General features: G+C 39.6%; 1 protein-coding gene across 1 annotated transcript in view; it reads right to left on the bottom strand.

The window, feature by feature from the left end:
* The window catches only part of CACNA2D2 (calcium voltage-gated channel auxiliary subunit alpha2delta 2), a 731412-nt gene that overhangs the window by 37617 nt on the left and 676242 nt on the right, over window positions 1–17553 (bottom strand). The window contains exons 16-22 of the mRNA XM_070735804.1: window positions 16196–16270; window positions 15562–15636; window positions 10694–10765; window positions 9910–9981; window positions 7731–7792; window positions 7035–7111; window positions 2789–2806 (exon numbers count right to left, since the gene is read on the bottom strand). Coding sequence (XP_070591905.1) covers window positions 2789–2806; window positions 7035–7111; window positions 7731–7792; window positions 9910–9981; window positions 10694–10765; window positions 15562–15636; window positions 16196–16270 — 451 coding nt within the window. The remainder of the gene's footprint in view (window positions 1–2788; window positions 2807–7034; window positions 7112–7730; window positions 7793–9909; window positions 9982–10693; window positions 10766–15561; window positions 15637–16195; window positions 16271–17553) is intronic.

The raw sequence follows: 17553 nt of genomic DNA, 5'->3' as shown, positions 1-17553 counted from the left end.
AGAGAGAGAGAGAGAGAGAGGACGGATGGCTGTTGCAGGCTTTCCCCTGAAAGATACCAATTCACTTTTCATATTGGATCAATTGAATTCACCAGACTTGTATTTTTCAATTAGTTACAAAATGCGCTTCAGAAGGCATCAATATAAATAGATGAACTGTGAAGCCCTCCAAACACCCCTCCCCCCCCATGTCTCCCACAATGCATTGCAAGATGTATGTGGCCCTTTGTGAGGGCAGCACAGCCATAGGTTGGACTGCTGTTTTCGAACAGGACTATAAGGCAGGGTCTGGAAACAAGCCAATGAAAGGAGGAAGAGGAAAGGAATACAAAACACTAAGTCATTATTTTCATCAGCATTGCCAATACAGGGTCAGGAGCAGGCAGCTCATTGCTGATAGAACAGGGCTGAGGACTCTTGTGCTTGAGATCCAGTAACTGAAAATGTCTTGGTGTGACAGTCTACAGCTGTGTATTTCAACTGGGGTCTCTTTTCAGTGTCCTTTTACATGACGTATCTTTAACTATCTACCTGAGCAATTTCTTCTGCCAAGTGCTTAATCTGGGCTTCCCAATCTGAGCACTATCTAGCTTTGTTAGGAGTTACAACTCTTAGAATTCCCAACCAGTGTGGCTGAACTTTCATAGATCTGAGACTTACTTAACCTCACGAAATTCTGCAGAACTATAAGCATAGATCCTAGGAAATTTCACTCACTGTGCTCGTATCTATGGGAAATTTTGAGTCAAATGAGAACCATATATTTATTGCAAGGCATTTCAGTTTCATGTCTTTTTGTATGGAACAGATCACAGCCTAATAAGAAGCATCCCACTGGGGCTTCCCTGCATTAATTAAATGGCATTTCCAAGCCATACATCTCACTTTTATGGGTACTCACTCTGGAGATCTTGAATTATGGAAGTAGCCAAAAATATGCAGTATTTTATTCCTTTTGCTTCTTTACTTCATTGAAATAAATGCTATAAACATTATTTTCATGTAAAATAGATTGTTAAATGCTGCTAGGTTCCCTACCTCATAGTATTGCTTTTACTACTGAACCATCTTTAAAAATTAACTCCCCCTTCTTCTCCGGTCACAGCTGATTCTATAAGTACAACTTCTACAACTTGCTCTTTTCATACAGAGGCCCCTAATGTCTAAAGTATATTATTTAAATTAATTATTTTAAAAATATAACCACATCTCTCTCTCTTTTTAAAACACATACACACACTTAGGTACATGTGTATAAAAGCCATGGTGGAACAGTGGTTTGAATGCACTATTACAGGCAAACTCTGCTCACAGCCTGGAGTTCGATGTTGACCGGCTCAGGGTTGACTCAGCCTTTCATCCTCCTGAGGTCAGTAAAATGAGGACACAAACTGTTGGGGGCAATATGCTGATATTGCTCCCAACAGTTGTATTGATGGATTGTCTGACTAAGTAATATATAGGGTTTTTAGCTGTAGTTTTTTTAATGTATTATATTTGTCTTGTATGCTTTGTTTCTATATCCTGTGAGCCGCCCTGAGTTTTCGGAGAAGGGCGGCATACAAATCTAATTAATAATAATAATAATAATAATAATAATAATAATAATAATAATAATTTGTAAACCTCTTAGAAAAGGCTGCAAAGCACTATGAAGCTGTCTATATGCTCTTGTTAAGTGCTATATAGAGTACTGTATGGAACCTCTAGTCTGTATTTAAACCAAAGTGCTATTGTAGTGTTTGATGTACAAGAAAAGGAGGAGGCAAGTGAATCTATAACAACCAACCCTATCTTAATAATTTAGATTAGTATAAAGGATGGAAAGTTTCAGACTTGCCCTTCCTATTCATTGAATTCATTTTGAAATCGTTACCTCAAGAATTTTATAAATGAGTAGGAAAACTGAGTAGACTCACAACACGATCTTTTGACTACGTCCCGTCTCTGATTGTGAAAATAGTTTGAGATAATAAAGTGTTTTTTTTAAAGATAAAAAGTTTGAGATAATAAATAGCCAGAAATATCTTTTGAAGATTTCTGCTAATGATAATGATGCCCATTGTGGGGATTATGGTATTTTAACTTCAAAAATTGTGTGCTGTGAACAAGGTGGACTTGTCTTGAGATATTCTGCTTCCCCCCCATCTCCCTTTGGAGGAAGCTTAAAGGTTTTCTTTAGAAAGTCTCTGTTTCCAAATCTTCTGAACCCAAAGGTTTCTGCACAGCCCTGTTCCATTCAGGTTGAGTTGTCTTGAAGAGAAAGGTAAGCATAGGAACAAGGACAGGGTAAGAAAATTTGTAGGAAAGGTGTGAGGCAAGGGAGAGGAAGAAGCAGAAAGGGTGGAGGAGATATATATTTTTTTTCAGGGAGGAGGAAGAAAAGCAGGAATTTTAAACTAGCTACAAAAACCTTAATTGTATTCAAACATAACAGTTCCATATGAAATTGGCTCATCTTTAACGATACCGGATTGAATCTCTGAGCAATGCACAGGGTAGGTAGGAGTGGGGAGATCAGTCGTGGTGAAGCTATTATGAACATAACAAGACATGTTGCTTCCAAATAAAGAGTGAAAGAGGGGAAGAGAGGGGAAAGGAGAGGGGAAGAGTTTGGTGGTGATTCGCAAGGTTAGGCGTGGCAAACGGGCAAGGAAATGGGCAAGCAGGCCAGGTGGTGGTGGTAAGGGAGAGTGGTGGAGGTCTGGAGTGAGGGTGGGGGTTACTGGACACAGGTGAGGAAAAGGGGGTGGTGGAAGGGGAGTGGTCTAAGACTGAAAATACTTGCCCTTCAATTTGCTTGGTACTGTGTGAATCCATCAGAGAGAGAAAGCAAGAAAAAACAAACAAAAAACAGAAAACAAAAAAGGGGGTTGGGTGGAAAGGGGGAAGGGGGGTACAAACAATATTTTATTCAATTGCTGTTTGAATAAAAATATTGTGTATCATAATCATACCAAAAGGAAACCTCTTGCAAAAAACGACATGAAAAAGAAATAAGCCAAAATAATAGTAATAATTATAATAATAGTAATAAAAGTACCAACCAAAAGGCCACAGTAAGAAAATAATAAAAGATGTATAGATATAACTCGATCTATAGATATATATTATATAACCAACATAAAAATGGAATTCAGTAGCAAACAGTTTGCAACAGTCTTGATTTAGAAATGTTCTTACTGAGTTCGCAGACCATGCAAAATTCAAGATTAACAAAAGACACACACAGAGATTGAGACAGAAGGAGAGGAAACGGAGGGAGAGAAATTCAGGATAGTGGACCACGCCTGAGCTCATCTGGCAAATGGGCAAGATGTGGACGTTCTCAGTGAAAGGCAAAAAGAGGGCAGGAGTTTGAAATCAACCCTAGGTGGCAGAAAAGCTTTACTATTTATTTATCTTATTAAAGCAATACACATTTCCTTCCGCAAAGGAAGCTGGAAGTCTTTACCAGGCCTGACATTATAGTGCATAGGGGAAATCACATAGTTTATGAAACATAACCAATTTTTTAAAAAAGCAAAAAACCCTGCCAAGACGATACATGTAATTTCCTGATGAGACAACATAGTCCCAACGGTGACAGAAATTGTTGAAGAGAACGATCTGTGCATTAAAGTGACATTTAAGAGAAAGCTTGCAGCTTTACAGCAGAAAGCACACGTGTCATGCGCAAAAGACACTTGGTACAATTTTCAGGCAGGATTGGAAATGGCGGTCTGCCTGAAATTTGGCAGGTATCACAGTGACAATATTAAGTTAGATAGACTCTAAACAAGGTAGCTACTGTTAGAATCAGGGAGATTGAAGACCAAATGCAAGTTGTATTATTTCAGGTTGGTTTTCAATGAAGAGCCATGGTGACACAGTGATTAAAATGCAGCCCTACAAGATACTTCTGTGATTTCTGGCTACCAGTAGTTCAGTAATTCGAGTTTCACCGGCTCAAGATTGACTCATCCTTCCATCCCTCTGAGGTCTATAAAATGAGGCCCTAGATCAGTGGTGGTGAACCTATGGCACGGGTGCCACAGGTGGCACGCGGAATCATATCTGTTGGCATACGAGCCATTGCCCTAGCTCACCTCCAATGTGCATGTGTGCTGGCCAGCTGATTTTTTGCTCGCACAGAGCCTCTGGGAGGGCATTTTTGGCTTTCAGAGAACCTCCAGGGGGATGGGGGAGGGTGTTTTACTCTCTCCTGGCTCCAGGGAAGCCTTTGGAGCCTGTGTGTGTGTGTGAAACACAAGCCTACTGGGCCTACCAGAAGTTGGAAAGAGACTGTTTCCGGCCTCCAGAGGGCCTCTGGGGGTGGGGAAGCTGTTTTCACCCTCCCCAGGAATTGAATTATGGGTGTGGGCACTTGTGCATGCATGGTAGTGCATGCAAACGTTCTTTTGGCACCCAAGGAAAAAAAGGTTTGCCAGCACTGACCTAGATTATGGGGGGCAATATACTGATTCTGTAAACCGCTTAGAGAGGACTGCAAAAAGCACTGGAAAGCGGTATATAAGTCTAAGTGCTAGTGCTACTGCTAATTGGAAAAGGAACCTTGGCAAGCATAAATCCTGCCCAACTAGTCTGGTGAAAGCTCTTCCTCTAATTTCCTGATTGAATTTGAACTACTCATTTCTTGGTTTCAGAAACTTGAAGGCCAGAGCCTGATATGGGGCCACTTAGCATGCTAGCTCAAAAGCAAGTACCCAAGTGGTAATCTCCACTACAGGTAGTCCTTGACACACCAGTAGCAGCCGGCAGGGCCGCCGATAGACCGGTATTACTGGGAGTGGCGTCAGGGGCCCGGCTAAATTGAAAAATGGGGGGGGGGGCACCCGCCAAAAACTCTCCAACCCCAATTGCGACAAACTCTGCCTCTGCGGAGCTTCTCCGACCGCGGCCCGCACCTTCTTCCCACCCCCGCGAGGAAAGAAGGCAGGGAGGCCGGCAGACAGGCAGGGAGCCCCGATGGCAGCCGCGGAAGGAGGAATGACCGCAGGGGTGGACTCGGCCCTCCGGAAGCCAAGCCGCGCTGCTGGGGAAGCGGAATTGGGGAAGCCGGGAGAGGGCTGAGCCCAGCCGGCTTCTCCGCCGGCCTTATGTCCCCCCGAGGATTGCAAGGGCAAGAGAGCCGTGCCTTTCGGCCTCCGGAGGTGCTGGGCCGGGAGTTCCGGGGGGGGGGGGGGCTGTGCCAAAGGTGCTTTTTCAAGAGGCAACTTTCTGGTTTTTCTTTGAACACGTTTTGTTTCTCATCCATGATGCTGAAGAGGCTTCTTGTATGAGAAGCAAAATGTCTTTAAAGAAAAACTAAAAAATCCAATTGCCCCTTGAAAAAGCACTTTCAGGGTAATTTAAATAAAAGACAGCAAGTTGGGACAGCGTCCAGCCTGGAGATATGCAAATTTTTTAAACTATTTCAAAGAACACATGGTGTAGGCCTGATTAATATTATACTATATCCAGAGCATTTGGAATGATGTGTTTTGGGACTGGATCAGTCCATTTAGGGGTAAGGCTGGTTCTATCCAGTCTTGGTCAGAAGATCCTATACATAGGTAGTCCTTAACTTACAACCATTTGTTTAGTGACTGAAGTTACAATGGCACTGAAAACATGACGTCCGACTTGTCGTCACACTTATAACCATCACAGCGTCCTTACAATGATCAAAATTGGGATGCTTGGCAATCAGCATGTACTTATGATGGTTGCAACATCCTGGGGCCATGTACTCGCCATTTGCTATCTTCACTTAATCCCATGTGATCAACTTCATAACTACAATATTTTGGCTTAATAATCATGGCAAAAAAAAATATATCATAAAATTGGACGTAGCTCATTTACCCAATGCCTTGTTTAGCAAATGGAAATTCTGCTCCCAATTGTGGCTGTAAATCAAGGACTACCTGCAGGTTGGAACCTATTTGCAGAAGCGAATTTTCAATGTGTCGTACTTTCAGCCCACATTCTAAGGAATAGCACCAGTAATGGGTTGCTACCAGTATGGTAGAGGATGGTGCACCAGTAGTGCATGGTGCACTGCACGCACAGCTTCAATTCTCTTGTGTGCGCATGCATGTCCCAGCATATTTTTGCTTCGCGTGCATGTGCAGAATGAAATTTTTTGCTTCTACCTGTGCCAAAGCAAAAAACAATAGCTGAAATCTCATGCATGTGTGCATCCCTTCGTGAGATTTCAGCACATGTTTGCTTCCCGCGCATGCGCAGAAGCAAAAATACTCTGGGACGGTGAGCACACAAGAGAACCGAAGCTGCACGTGTGGCAGTAATAGCGATCCGCCCCTGAATAGCACCCCTTTAAACTTCCCTGAAGGTGAACATGTTTATTTGCCGTAAGTAACATAGCATAAGGATGGAGTACAAAAGGTGGGCGAAGGGAGAGAGAGAGAGAGATGGGAGAGATGAGGAATTACAGAGACAGAGGGCAGACACAGATAGAAAAAGGCAGAATCACTCAAAACAGGATGTTAAAAACTCCCTTGGAAGCTCCTCACACCCTTCGATATGAGAGAGCAGAGCCCAGGATCACACACAAGGGGAAGCAAACACACAAGTACAGAGATTAATTGTAAATCAGTGAGGAAACAAGCAAAGAAATTCAAATTTTAAATAAAAATAAGGATGGCTTAAAACAAATTTAAACAAAACGGAAAGAAACATGCAAAATTTCCCAGTTTTCAAATTAACCAGCTGCTATTATAATCTACCACATAAAAAGCATATAAAGTAACAACTCAACCTTATCTCCCCTGGATGTTTTTAAAAAGTCCATTGCAAGGGATCTGGTAAATCGTTTCATCTCTGGGAAGCCTGCATTATTCTTTCATAAATAAAACGAAACTTTCTTCTCTTCTCTGGGTAGGAATTTGTTCTTAATTTGATACATTTTTTAAAAGTGTTTAACATTTAGGCATTTGGCTTTCTCCTGTAAATCATCTTTAGGCTAGCTGGTGGGTTTAGGGTCACAGGGCATGTGAAAGGACAGGAGGAAAGGAAAAACATATACTTACACTTCACCTGGAGAATCTGGTCACTTAGATTAGCTTGGATGTACGATCTGCTGTAATTCGGTAAGACCAGACCTAAGCTGGAAAAAATTTAAAAAGCGAAATCACAGTGTTAACAAAGCAGCTGCACTGGTGATGAAAGCAGTCTGAACAGAAGACAGTAATTGAAGATTCAAGGCAAGAAAACTGGCTTAGGAGATCATGAGAGTTGAAGACTAATATATCTGGAAGGAACAGGATTGGGGACATCTGCTTTAAGACGTGAAAGAAAGTGTGGGATGTTGCAAATTGTCCAAGAACCGTTTAAAGAACTGATGTTATACAAGAGTGAACCTCAGAATGGCATGTCTTTTTCAGGAATGAGATACAGGTAAGAATAAAACCAGTATCTTTAAAGGCCATTTGTTGGAAGCAGAATTAGAAGTGAAGATTTAAGGAGGTTAAGTTTATAACATCTTTCTTAGGAGAGTCTGTTTGGCATTCCAAGTCAAGAATTCATCCAAATAAACACAAATTCATGGCAGACATAAAGTCTTTCTTAATCTATGGATGGTACTCAGATAAGTGGATTAGAAATAACCCGGTATTTGTTGAGCTATCTAGTGATAAATTGATTTTCCTAGAAATAGGAATATTTTTCCTCTTTTAATCATCTACTTATGGAGGAGTTTTATGTTTTTTTCCTGGCTACTTTCTTACCTGTAGTTTGTGCTTTTGATAGGTGCCCAAGTGTAGGTTCTATGAACTTTATCAACATACCTCTGTAGAGTCAAAAGGAATGAGTGACTAAATATTGCTCATTTGCTTTTATGAAAATCATTAGCTAATTTCAAAGATTTTTGGCCACATTTCATTTTGATCAAATAAATGGTAAATAAATCAATGTGTATCACAATTAACATTAAAGAACTGGTGAAGCATATATTTCAGTTAGTCTAACAATCCCAACTACCAACCTAGTTCTTATATTCTAATACAGAGATCCCTCGCCACTTTGCGGTTAAACCTTTCGTGGACTTGGTGCATCACGGGTTTTTATAAAATATTAATGGAAAAAATATACTGTGAATTTTCGCTACTTCGCAGGTTTTCTGCGGAACTCAATGTAAACAACACATGATTGGTTGATTGATGGAGAAGTGACAAACCAGAGAGTGCTGCTTTGTATCCCAGAGCCTGATTGGCTCAGTACAGTAGCAAGTTGTTCACTTTTCATTGCGCGTCGAAAGTTTTTTGTCTGCGGTGTTGTGATTGTTTTTTGTGAAGGTTTTCGGTAAACCCTGAATACATTCAAGCCCTACTATGCCACCCAAATGTCCTGCAAGTTCTATGGCTTTTTACGTTGTGTGTGCGTGGGGGGGAGAGAGATTTTGTTGCTTTATTGTCCCTACTTTGCAGATTTTCATTTATTGCGGGTGGTCCTGGAACATAACACCTGCGATAAACGAGGGATCATTCTATACAGTAGTCCCTCGCTATACCGTGCTTCACCTACTGCAGCTTCACTTCATCGCGGGTTTCTGAGGAAGCCGATCGGCAGATTTAAACAGCCCGCCGAACTTGATCGGCAGGTTTAAAAAAAAAAAAAAAATCTAAAATTGTAAATACTGTATTTAAATACTGTATCTAAAATAAATACTGTGTGGGAAGGGTTTATAAACACTTAAAACAATGAAAACTTACCAAACAATTACAATATAAATACTTAAATAAGTACTATCAGTCGATAAATTCCCCATCGTGGATTTCACCTATCGCAGCCAGGTCTGGAACGTAACACCAGCGATAGGTGAGGGACTACTGTATTGGAAATTTTCACGAAATCTTTTGAACTGTCCCTACTTATTATGCATTTTAATGCTAAGACTGCCCAAATCCAAAAAGACTTTGGGAACTTTAAGATAAAGATCTCCCTCCATGCTAGTCGTTTCTGTCTGCCGTTCAGTTTCCGGTCACAATTCAAAGTGTTGGTTATGACCTATAAAGCCCTTCATGGCATCGGACCACAATACCTCCGGGACTGCCTGCTGCCACACGAATCCCAGTGACCGATTAGGTCCCACAGAGTTGGCCTTCTCCAGGTCCCATCGACAAAATAATGCCATCTGGTGGGACCCAGGGGAAGAGCCTTCTCTGTGGCAGCCCCGGCCCTCTGGAATCAGCTCCTCCCGGAGATTAGGACTGCCATCACCCTCCTTGCCTTTCATAAAATTTTGAAAACTCATCTATGTTGCCAGGCATGGAGGAATTGATATATCCTTAGCTGTCTTGACTTTATGTATGGTGTGTTTGGGTTGTATGATTGTTTTTAAATAGGGATTTCTAAAACTGTTTTAATATTGGATTTGTATGTGATGTTTTTACTTGTGAGCTGCTCCAAGTCCTCGGAGAGGGGCGGCATACAATCTAACAAATCATCATCATCATCATCATCATCATCATCATCATCATCACTACTATTATTATTATTCTGCGCCTAGGGGCAGTGCTCCACTTGGTTTCTAAGCCGAAGAGCCAGTGTTGTCCGAAGACGTCTCCGTGGTCATGTGGCCGGCGTGATAAAACGTCAAAGGCACATGGGGCGCTATTACAATATGTCTAATACATGTTAAAAAAACATGACTGTCCAAACTAAAACAGCACTCCCAACATTCATAAAATGGGAGTCTCCACAGATACCTTAACACCAGGTGTGGGAACAAAGCAGGTCTTAAGAGAGTTGGCCAAATGGAAAGATGATTTAATTCCACGGAAGGCATTTTCATGTAATTTCATGTCATATTTTTCATACTCTAGTTCCCTGCTGCTGGTATGTTCCAATAAAGGACCTTTTTTTTTTGAAATCTGAAAGCTCAAACTCAAAGTCCAACATATTTACCTCATCATGGGATTTTACCAGAGTCTTAATATATTGTTGATCTTTATTTCCATCTATCATGCTTCGGCGAATCTAAAGACGGGAGAACAGAAAATGCTGTGAAGTTGAGTGGGGATACATATCAGTGGTAGCACTTACAGTTACCCTTTTAAACTCTTCTGTTCAAATCCTAATAAAATCTCTTAACAGGGTAGGATCTGCATTCATACATGATTCATACTATGGTACAAATGCGCGCACACATCCATACACAATTCACTATACAGAAATACAAGAAACAATTATGTAAATACAGGTAGTCCTTGACTTATGGCCACAATTGAGCCCAACATTTCTGTTGCTAAGGAAAACATTTCTTAAGTGAATTGTGCTCCATTTTACAACCTTTCTTGTCACTTGTTAAGTGAATCACTGTAGTTGTTAAGCTAGTAACATGGTTGTTAAGTGAATCTGGCTTTGACTTTACTTCTCAGAAGGTTGTAAACAGATCTATACTAGTCCCCCTCCCTTTTCATTATCAGCAAAATATGTTATTTACATAACATTATTTATTTATACATACACACACACACATATATATGTATGTATGTATGTATGTATGTATGTATGTATGTATGTATGTATGTATGTTTGCGTGCGTAACATATTTGTGCTGATAAGGAAAAGGAAGGGAGACTATATGTATGTATGTATGTATGTATGTATGTATGTATGTATGTATGTATGTATGTATGTATTTGTCTCAGATAAAACAGAGCTGATATGAACTATCATGATCACTTACCCTTTCTTTGTTCTCATCCTCTAGTTCAGCATCAAGGAAATCTAGGGTTACAGGTTCTTGAAAATTGACGATCTGAAAGAATAATCCCAAAGTAGTGATGGGTGGTGTGGATGAGATGAGAATTCAACACTATCATCCTGTTCACCTTAAGTATATCATAACAATTCTTGTTCTATGCCTTGACAGAGTATTTTTTGCCTTCCGGTCAATGTTTGTTTATTTATTAAATTTACATGCCACTATCATTTTACTATCCAAAATTGACTCCTAGCGACTGCCAAAACAAATCCCTGCAGTTTTTTAGGCAAAGATTTTCCACAAGTGGATTGCCATTGCCTCCTTCCTAGGGCTGAGAGAGTGACTGTCCCAAGATCACCCACCTAATTTCATGCCAGAGTATACATAGCATAAATGCTGTTATAAATTATGATGTTCAGTAATGGACATGTTGACAGTTTGCAACTGAAACATTTCCTACAAAATGCAAATGTATTCTGTTGGGAGTAAATAGATTTTTTCCATATATACACAATAATATCAGGGTTAGATGTAGGGGGATCTGTAACTGGAAAGAATGCTTTAATTGTAAAATTAATTATTTTTCTGTAAGACACTTCAAATTGATTCAGAGATAACACAATGTATCCTTACTTTAAAATAATATGTTGAGAATATCTTTAAGATAAAGGAACCAATGTGACTCTTCAGCAGATCACTAAGAAATGCATCAATTGTGTGAGACGTTATATTGTAATTTTATTGATTTATAAAAAGCATATGATAAAATGAATAGATTGAGTTATAGAATTTTATATACAGATTGGAATTTAAAGTTGTGGTATGTGGTGGAAGTAATGCCCTTGAATAAATGAAAATGGTTCATCAGCGAGCAGAGATAAGAAAAAAATGTCAAAAAGAATTAAAGATATTAACACAGCACTTTGAAAGTTCCAAATCAAGTTTTCGTAGACCAAATATTTTGAATCTAATCTGATTTCTAGGTAGGAAAAAAATGCAAAAATGAAACAGGGCATCAACAGTGGAAATTAAGATAGAATTCTACCACATTATCAGGACAAAATATTACTAGTCATTTTTCAATCTTTACTCCATCAAGTGTAAGTCTGAATGCCACTGGATCAATTAACTAATTAATGAAGAAAACAAGGGCTTGTCATTGTAATTTGGGAGCACTCAAAATTATTTAAATTCCCAAGTGTCTGGAAAGATATATTCTACTCATATGCCAAAATAATATCTTCTATCTAGAGTTAAAAAAACAAGGCATTTCTATTAAAAGTTGTTTAGCTTTAAAACTCTCTCACACACACAAAACAAAAGGAATTGGGTTATTCTTTGGGTGATTTTACTCTGCTGAGTAATTTGAACTGCTATTGATCAGAGTCACAGCAAAGTGACTAAATAAATTGTTATGGTTTCTGTCCATCTCTGCCACATCTGCCTATTAATAAGGCTGATGATCTGAGCTGGAAATTTCTGCTAATGAAATGTATCTCATTCCGATCAATATCATTTTTGAATTCCTTAATTTTTGGCTGCCCTTTCAATGACAGATTTATCTGGCTAGTATTTGAGCTAGAAGTCTCTTCTTTTTACTTCTTTCTGATGAATGCAGAACTTCTCCTGAAATAAATTAGCCCAAAGCTTTCATCTGCTCCTTTTTTTTGTTAATACCCCTGAACAAGTAATATCTCATAAAGGGGGTCTAGCTAATTCTTTCTTATACAGTGTTCCCTCGATTTTCGTGGGTTCAAACTTTGCAAAAAGTCTATACCACGGTTTTTCAAAAATATTAATTAAAAAAATACTTTGCTGATTTTCCCCTCTACCATGTTTTTTTCCGCCCGATGACGTCATATGTCATCACCAAACTTTCATCCGCCTCTAATAATTTTTTTTAAAAATAAACTTTAATAAATAAACATGGTGAGTAATAATCTAAATGGTTGCTAAGGGAATGGGAAATTGCAATTTAGGGGTTTAAAGTGTTAAGGGAAGGCTTGTGATACTGTCCATAGCCACAAATAGTGTATTTACTTCCACATTTCTACTTCACGGAAATTCGACTTTCGCGGCTGGTCTCGGAACGCATCCCCCGCGAAAGTCGAGGGAACACTGTACTTGCTAAGAAAGAAAGATAAATACATATATTGCCAAGATGAGCCAATAGGTGCTTTGTGACTCTCAAGAAATATATATTCTCTTCCACTTTAAGTGCATGAGCATTTTTGCTTACAGTAAATGAATCCCACCCTACAGCCAAAACAATTATTTCAACCCCAAATATCTGACTTTCAAGCTGCCCAACATCCTTAGTCATCATCAGTGCAACTAAGTTAGAACAACCATGACTATAAAAACAAAGGGAATTATTAACTGAGTGTCCCGTTCAGTAACTCTTGTCATTTGTAAACAAGGTGTTCATATTATGGAACTTGAAGTGAAGATTCTATAATCAGAGATGACACCCATGTTTCCTAATCCAGTTAAACATCACAAATATGCTATGGCTAACTGATGAGCAGATATGGTACTGTTTTTGTCCAATGCATATTTTCAAATCAGCTATCTTTTCTCACTTTGTTGCTGAGGAAATTAAGCAAGTCCTCCCTGTGTGTTTACTTGCAACACGTGAGGTAGCTATTTCTTCAAGGATTGCCAGGTTTGGCGTATGCTGCGGTGGGTAACATTTATTTGGCACCCATGAGTTGTTCATGGGACAACTAGCTGAGGGAAATATCATATCATGCAATCTTATGTATACCACATTTTTCGGAGTATAACACACACCCATTTCCTCCCTGGAAATGTTGGTGCATTTTATACACTGAATATAGCCATTTTTGGCCTCCTGAAGTCCCGCCCCATGTCCTCTTTTTGGTGAAAAATGGGCCCATTTTTTTAAAAAATTGGGGTGCTCAGAAGATTTGGGAGGCTAGCAGAATGCTTCTGGGGGCTGGGGGAAGAAAAGAATAGATGAAAATGGACTACTTTTTGCAAAAATGGAGGTGTTTTTGCCTTCCCCCAGCTCCAAGAAGCACTCTATAGGCCTCCCAAACCCCCTTGCATGCCAAAATGGGCCTGTTTTAATCCAGCAAAACCAAATTGAGCATAGTCCCTGGGAAGTATCTGTAAGATTATAGCCTCAAAATCCCATTTTTTTTAAAAAAAGGATAAATGACATATATTGCTATTAATGTAATTAGCTAATTGGGCTGCAAACCTAATTTAAACATTGAAAATCTCTCAACAGTTATAATGCTCTTTGACATTATAATGCATTTAATAGTTAAATCTGTTTTTGAGTCAATGATGCCATACTTTGTCTTTACGCAGGGGGCTCCATGCCAAAAGCTGATTGGGTGAGGTCCCAAAAAGAACACAGCTAAATCAAAAGAGTAAGGCAGGCCAAGGCAAACATTTCAAATACAACTATCTCCCTCTAACCATCCCCCCACCTTGAAAGTAGCTAAGCAATAAACCAAGAAAACTGACAAACTTTAAAGTGCTGAAAATGTTAAGCCTTGTAAAAGGATTTAAAGTGTGAAAAGCAAAAGTTCATCACTGTTTCTTTTTTAAAATTTTGTAGCAAACTGTGCTGTCAGATTGGGTGACAAGGATGTGTGGATTTCAAGGTTGCACGGAAACCATCCCAAGGGTTGCAAATACAACCTAATAAGACTGTTGGCTGTCTCAGGTTAGAAACAGGCTTTGCAAGTCTACTATGGTGGACATAGGGAAAGATGAATTTTCTGGCAGAAAAGCTTCACACCTGACTAGATTAGAGGAAAAAAAAGACCTGCAGGAAGTTGAAACCCAAGGATCTAGGAATGAAAAAGGAATCAAAGGGGCAAAGAATTAAAGTGATAGATTGGAAGGGATGAAGGGAAAGTTCATAAAGTCACAGCGAAGGGAAATAATATGATGCTTCATTCAATAAAAAGTTTTGGGCCAGATAATTTATGAGTGCTACATATGCATTATGAACATCTGTGCCGAGCTTTGATTATTACTCAATAATGAATGCATGCAACTATACATCCTACAGAACAGGAGTATTGATATTTTCAATTGCCAAGCTCACTTTCTGGCCAGCTGGTGGCATATGGTGACCAATCTGTGACTCAGAGGTGGCTAAAATGTGAGTGGTGCCCTTGTTTGTGGCAGCTGTTTGCATACGCTTTCAGTCTAATGGCAAACTGCCACCATTAACATTTCCACCCAACTCATTAGTTCCTATCCAGGCAGTATAAGATACTCACCTTTGGACAGGCACATTCAGTATCCACATAATAGCAAGAATATCTTTCCAAGAAAAATGAAAGAGGACAAGCTTATTGCAGTCAGTTTAGGGGGGGGGGGCGGGCGGAACTGAAGAGCTCATGATGATAAAAAATGGAGAAAGAGCAAAAATTGTCTTTCTAACACTGTCTATTTTGTGGTTGCTGCTAACATTTATTTATTTATTTTTTATTTATTTGTCAAACAAGTATAGTATTATAGTACATATTAACATAACATAACATAAGTAGAATGTAGTAATAGAAAGGATAATAAGACATTAGGACAGGGACATTAGGCACAAAAGTGCACTTGTGCACGCCCCTTACAGACCTCTTAGAAAAGGGGAGAGGTCAATTGTAGATAATGTAAGGTTGAAGATTTTGGGGTTGGGGGAAGCAACAACAGAGTCAGGTAATGAGTTCCATTATGATGGAATTATTTACATGATAATGAGTTCCATTATGATGGAATTATTTACATTATTTACATGATGGAGTAAATGAGTACAATTTTTTTGGGCAATGATTTTGAATATACATTCATATGCACAAGCTTGTCCTTACCAGAGGTCGCAGGTTTGGATGTAGCAATACATATCCGTTCAAGTCAATAGCATATATGTAGCCATTAGCCCCCAACTGGATGGAAAGACAAAAAAGAAAGGGAAATCCTCCTGAAGAGAAACAGATTACATCTCAAAAGGACAGAACAGAGTTGCAGCAAAGCGCCTTTACCATGATATTCTGTGTCACCCACCTCTTGCTTGTCTATTATCCAATCCAAGCAGAGACTAAAGGACCATCACTTTTTCTAAATTAAAGGAGAGACTTCAGTTCGCCCCAGTGATCATCATGGTTTGGGTGTGAAGTAGAGAACATAAGCGCATTAGAGTGCCTTCCGTCCCCTGTCCTATAGTCTCTCCTATATCTCATATTTCTTCTCTACTATATCCTCTATAACCTTCATTGTGTATTATTGTGTATTGGACAACATAAATAAATAAAAAAAATAAATTTAGGGAGGACACTCCTAGGAAAACTGATACCCCTCTTCCTATCCTATTTTAAATGACAGAGTTTGAGGAATATAACATTTTATTTTTATTTATTTATTAGATTTGTATGCTGCCCCTCTTTGCAGATTCGGGGCGGCTCACAACAATAATAAAAAAACAATGTAAACATCTTCCCCACTCACATTATATCGTGGTGTCAGCTTCTTGATATCGTTTAGAGCCACATCAATCCCTACAACGCCCAGGATAAGCTGGTTCTGAAAACAAATAAACAGTCATTCATTACATCATTCATTATTCTGTTATGTTATTTGAAATGATGCAGACTCTATTGATTTCTACTGCTTGTTTCTTACTTGCACTATTCACCTTTTAGGTTATACAAGTAGCCAGGTTTGGCCTGGTTTATAGCTCAAATTCAAAAGGAATATTTGGTTCTCAGTATTGTGCTTCAAGAGGACTGGACTTAGGTTTTCTGAGTTATGGCATTAATCCTGGGAGCCGTACCATAGTACTGGGGAAAGCAGGCCTTTTCCAATGACTGATGAAAATACACAGCCGGCCTTTATTGGGTTATTCTAAAGAAAAGTACATTTTCCCCCCTTAAAAAAGACACCTGCAAGAAGCCACCGTATCAACGACTAAATGGCACAGCATGGGATGCTCATTTTACTGGAGCTGCCATGCTGCTTTATGAGGCCATAACCAGGCTCCCTGGAGAATAAATGGCTTGGTCTTTGGCCCTGTCACTTACCTAGTTGGAAAACAGATCATTGCCTGCTTAGAAGCAAGCTGACATAGAATGCCAACGCAGATCTATTGCTGCTAATAAATCTAAACAACTAGGGATGTAGGAACATAAGGCAGATGAGACAGATTGCTGCAGACATGCTGTGAATCTACCCACTGGGGAGAAAAAGAAATGTGTGATCTACTTAGTGGCACTTGTTCGCCTTGCAATATAAGGTGACAGAAAATATCACCTTATTTGTTCATGCTGCTTTAATAAAATTGGCAATAATATTACTTGTCATTATTACATGCTCCTTTTCATTGTCCATGCGGTGGGTCAGACATGACTTTGCAACTAAACACAACATGCTCCTTTGGGCTCCCTATGAGAGGCTGCAGAGCCAGGTTTTGACTCCTTTGGGAAGACTAAGAGAGTGGGGGCCGTCTCATCTGTATGTGTGTGGGGAGAATATTTCACAGGTGGGGGCAACAGCAGAGAAAGTTCTCTTCCTAGGACTGCTAATTGGAGTTCTTTAACTGATGGTGTCCACAACATACCTTCCCTGCTAGACAGGGTGGGATGGGACAATGTAATGGGACAAAAATGGCTCGGTAGGTAGCCTGGTCCCATGCCATGTAGGGTTTTATAGACCATAACCAACACCTTGAACTGAAACCAGAAACAAACTGGGACTGAATGTGTCCTTCTTTGGGCAACTAAAATTGTCCCTGTGGCTGCATTTTGTAATAGATGTAGCTTCTGGATACCTTTCAAGGGTAGCTCCACATACATGTTGCAATACTTCCA

The sequence above is a fragment of the Erythrolamprus reginae genome, chromosome 2 (assembly GCF_031021105.1).
Source record: "Erythrolamprus reginae isolate rEryReg1 chromosome 2, rEryReg1.hap1, whole genome shotgun sequence".
NCBI lineage: Eukaryota > Metazoa > Chordata > Lepidosauria > Squamata > Dipsadidae > Erythrolamprus > Erythrolamprus reginae.
The sequence above is the reverse complement of the archived record's forward strand: the minus strand, read 5'-3'. Positions and strand labels throughout refer to the sequence as shown.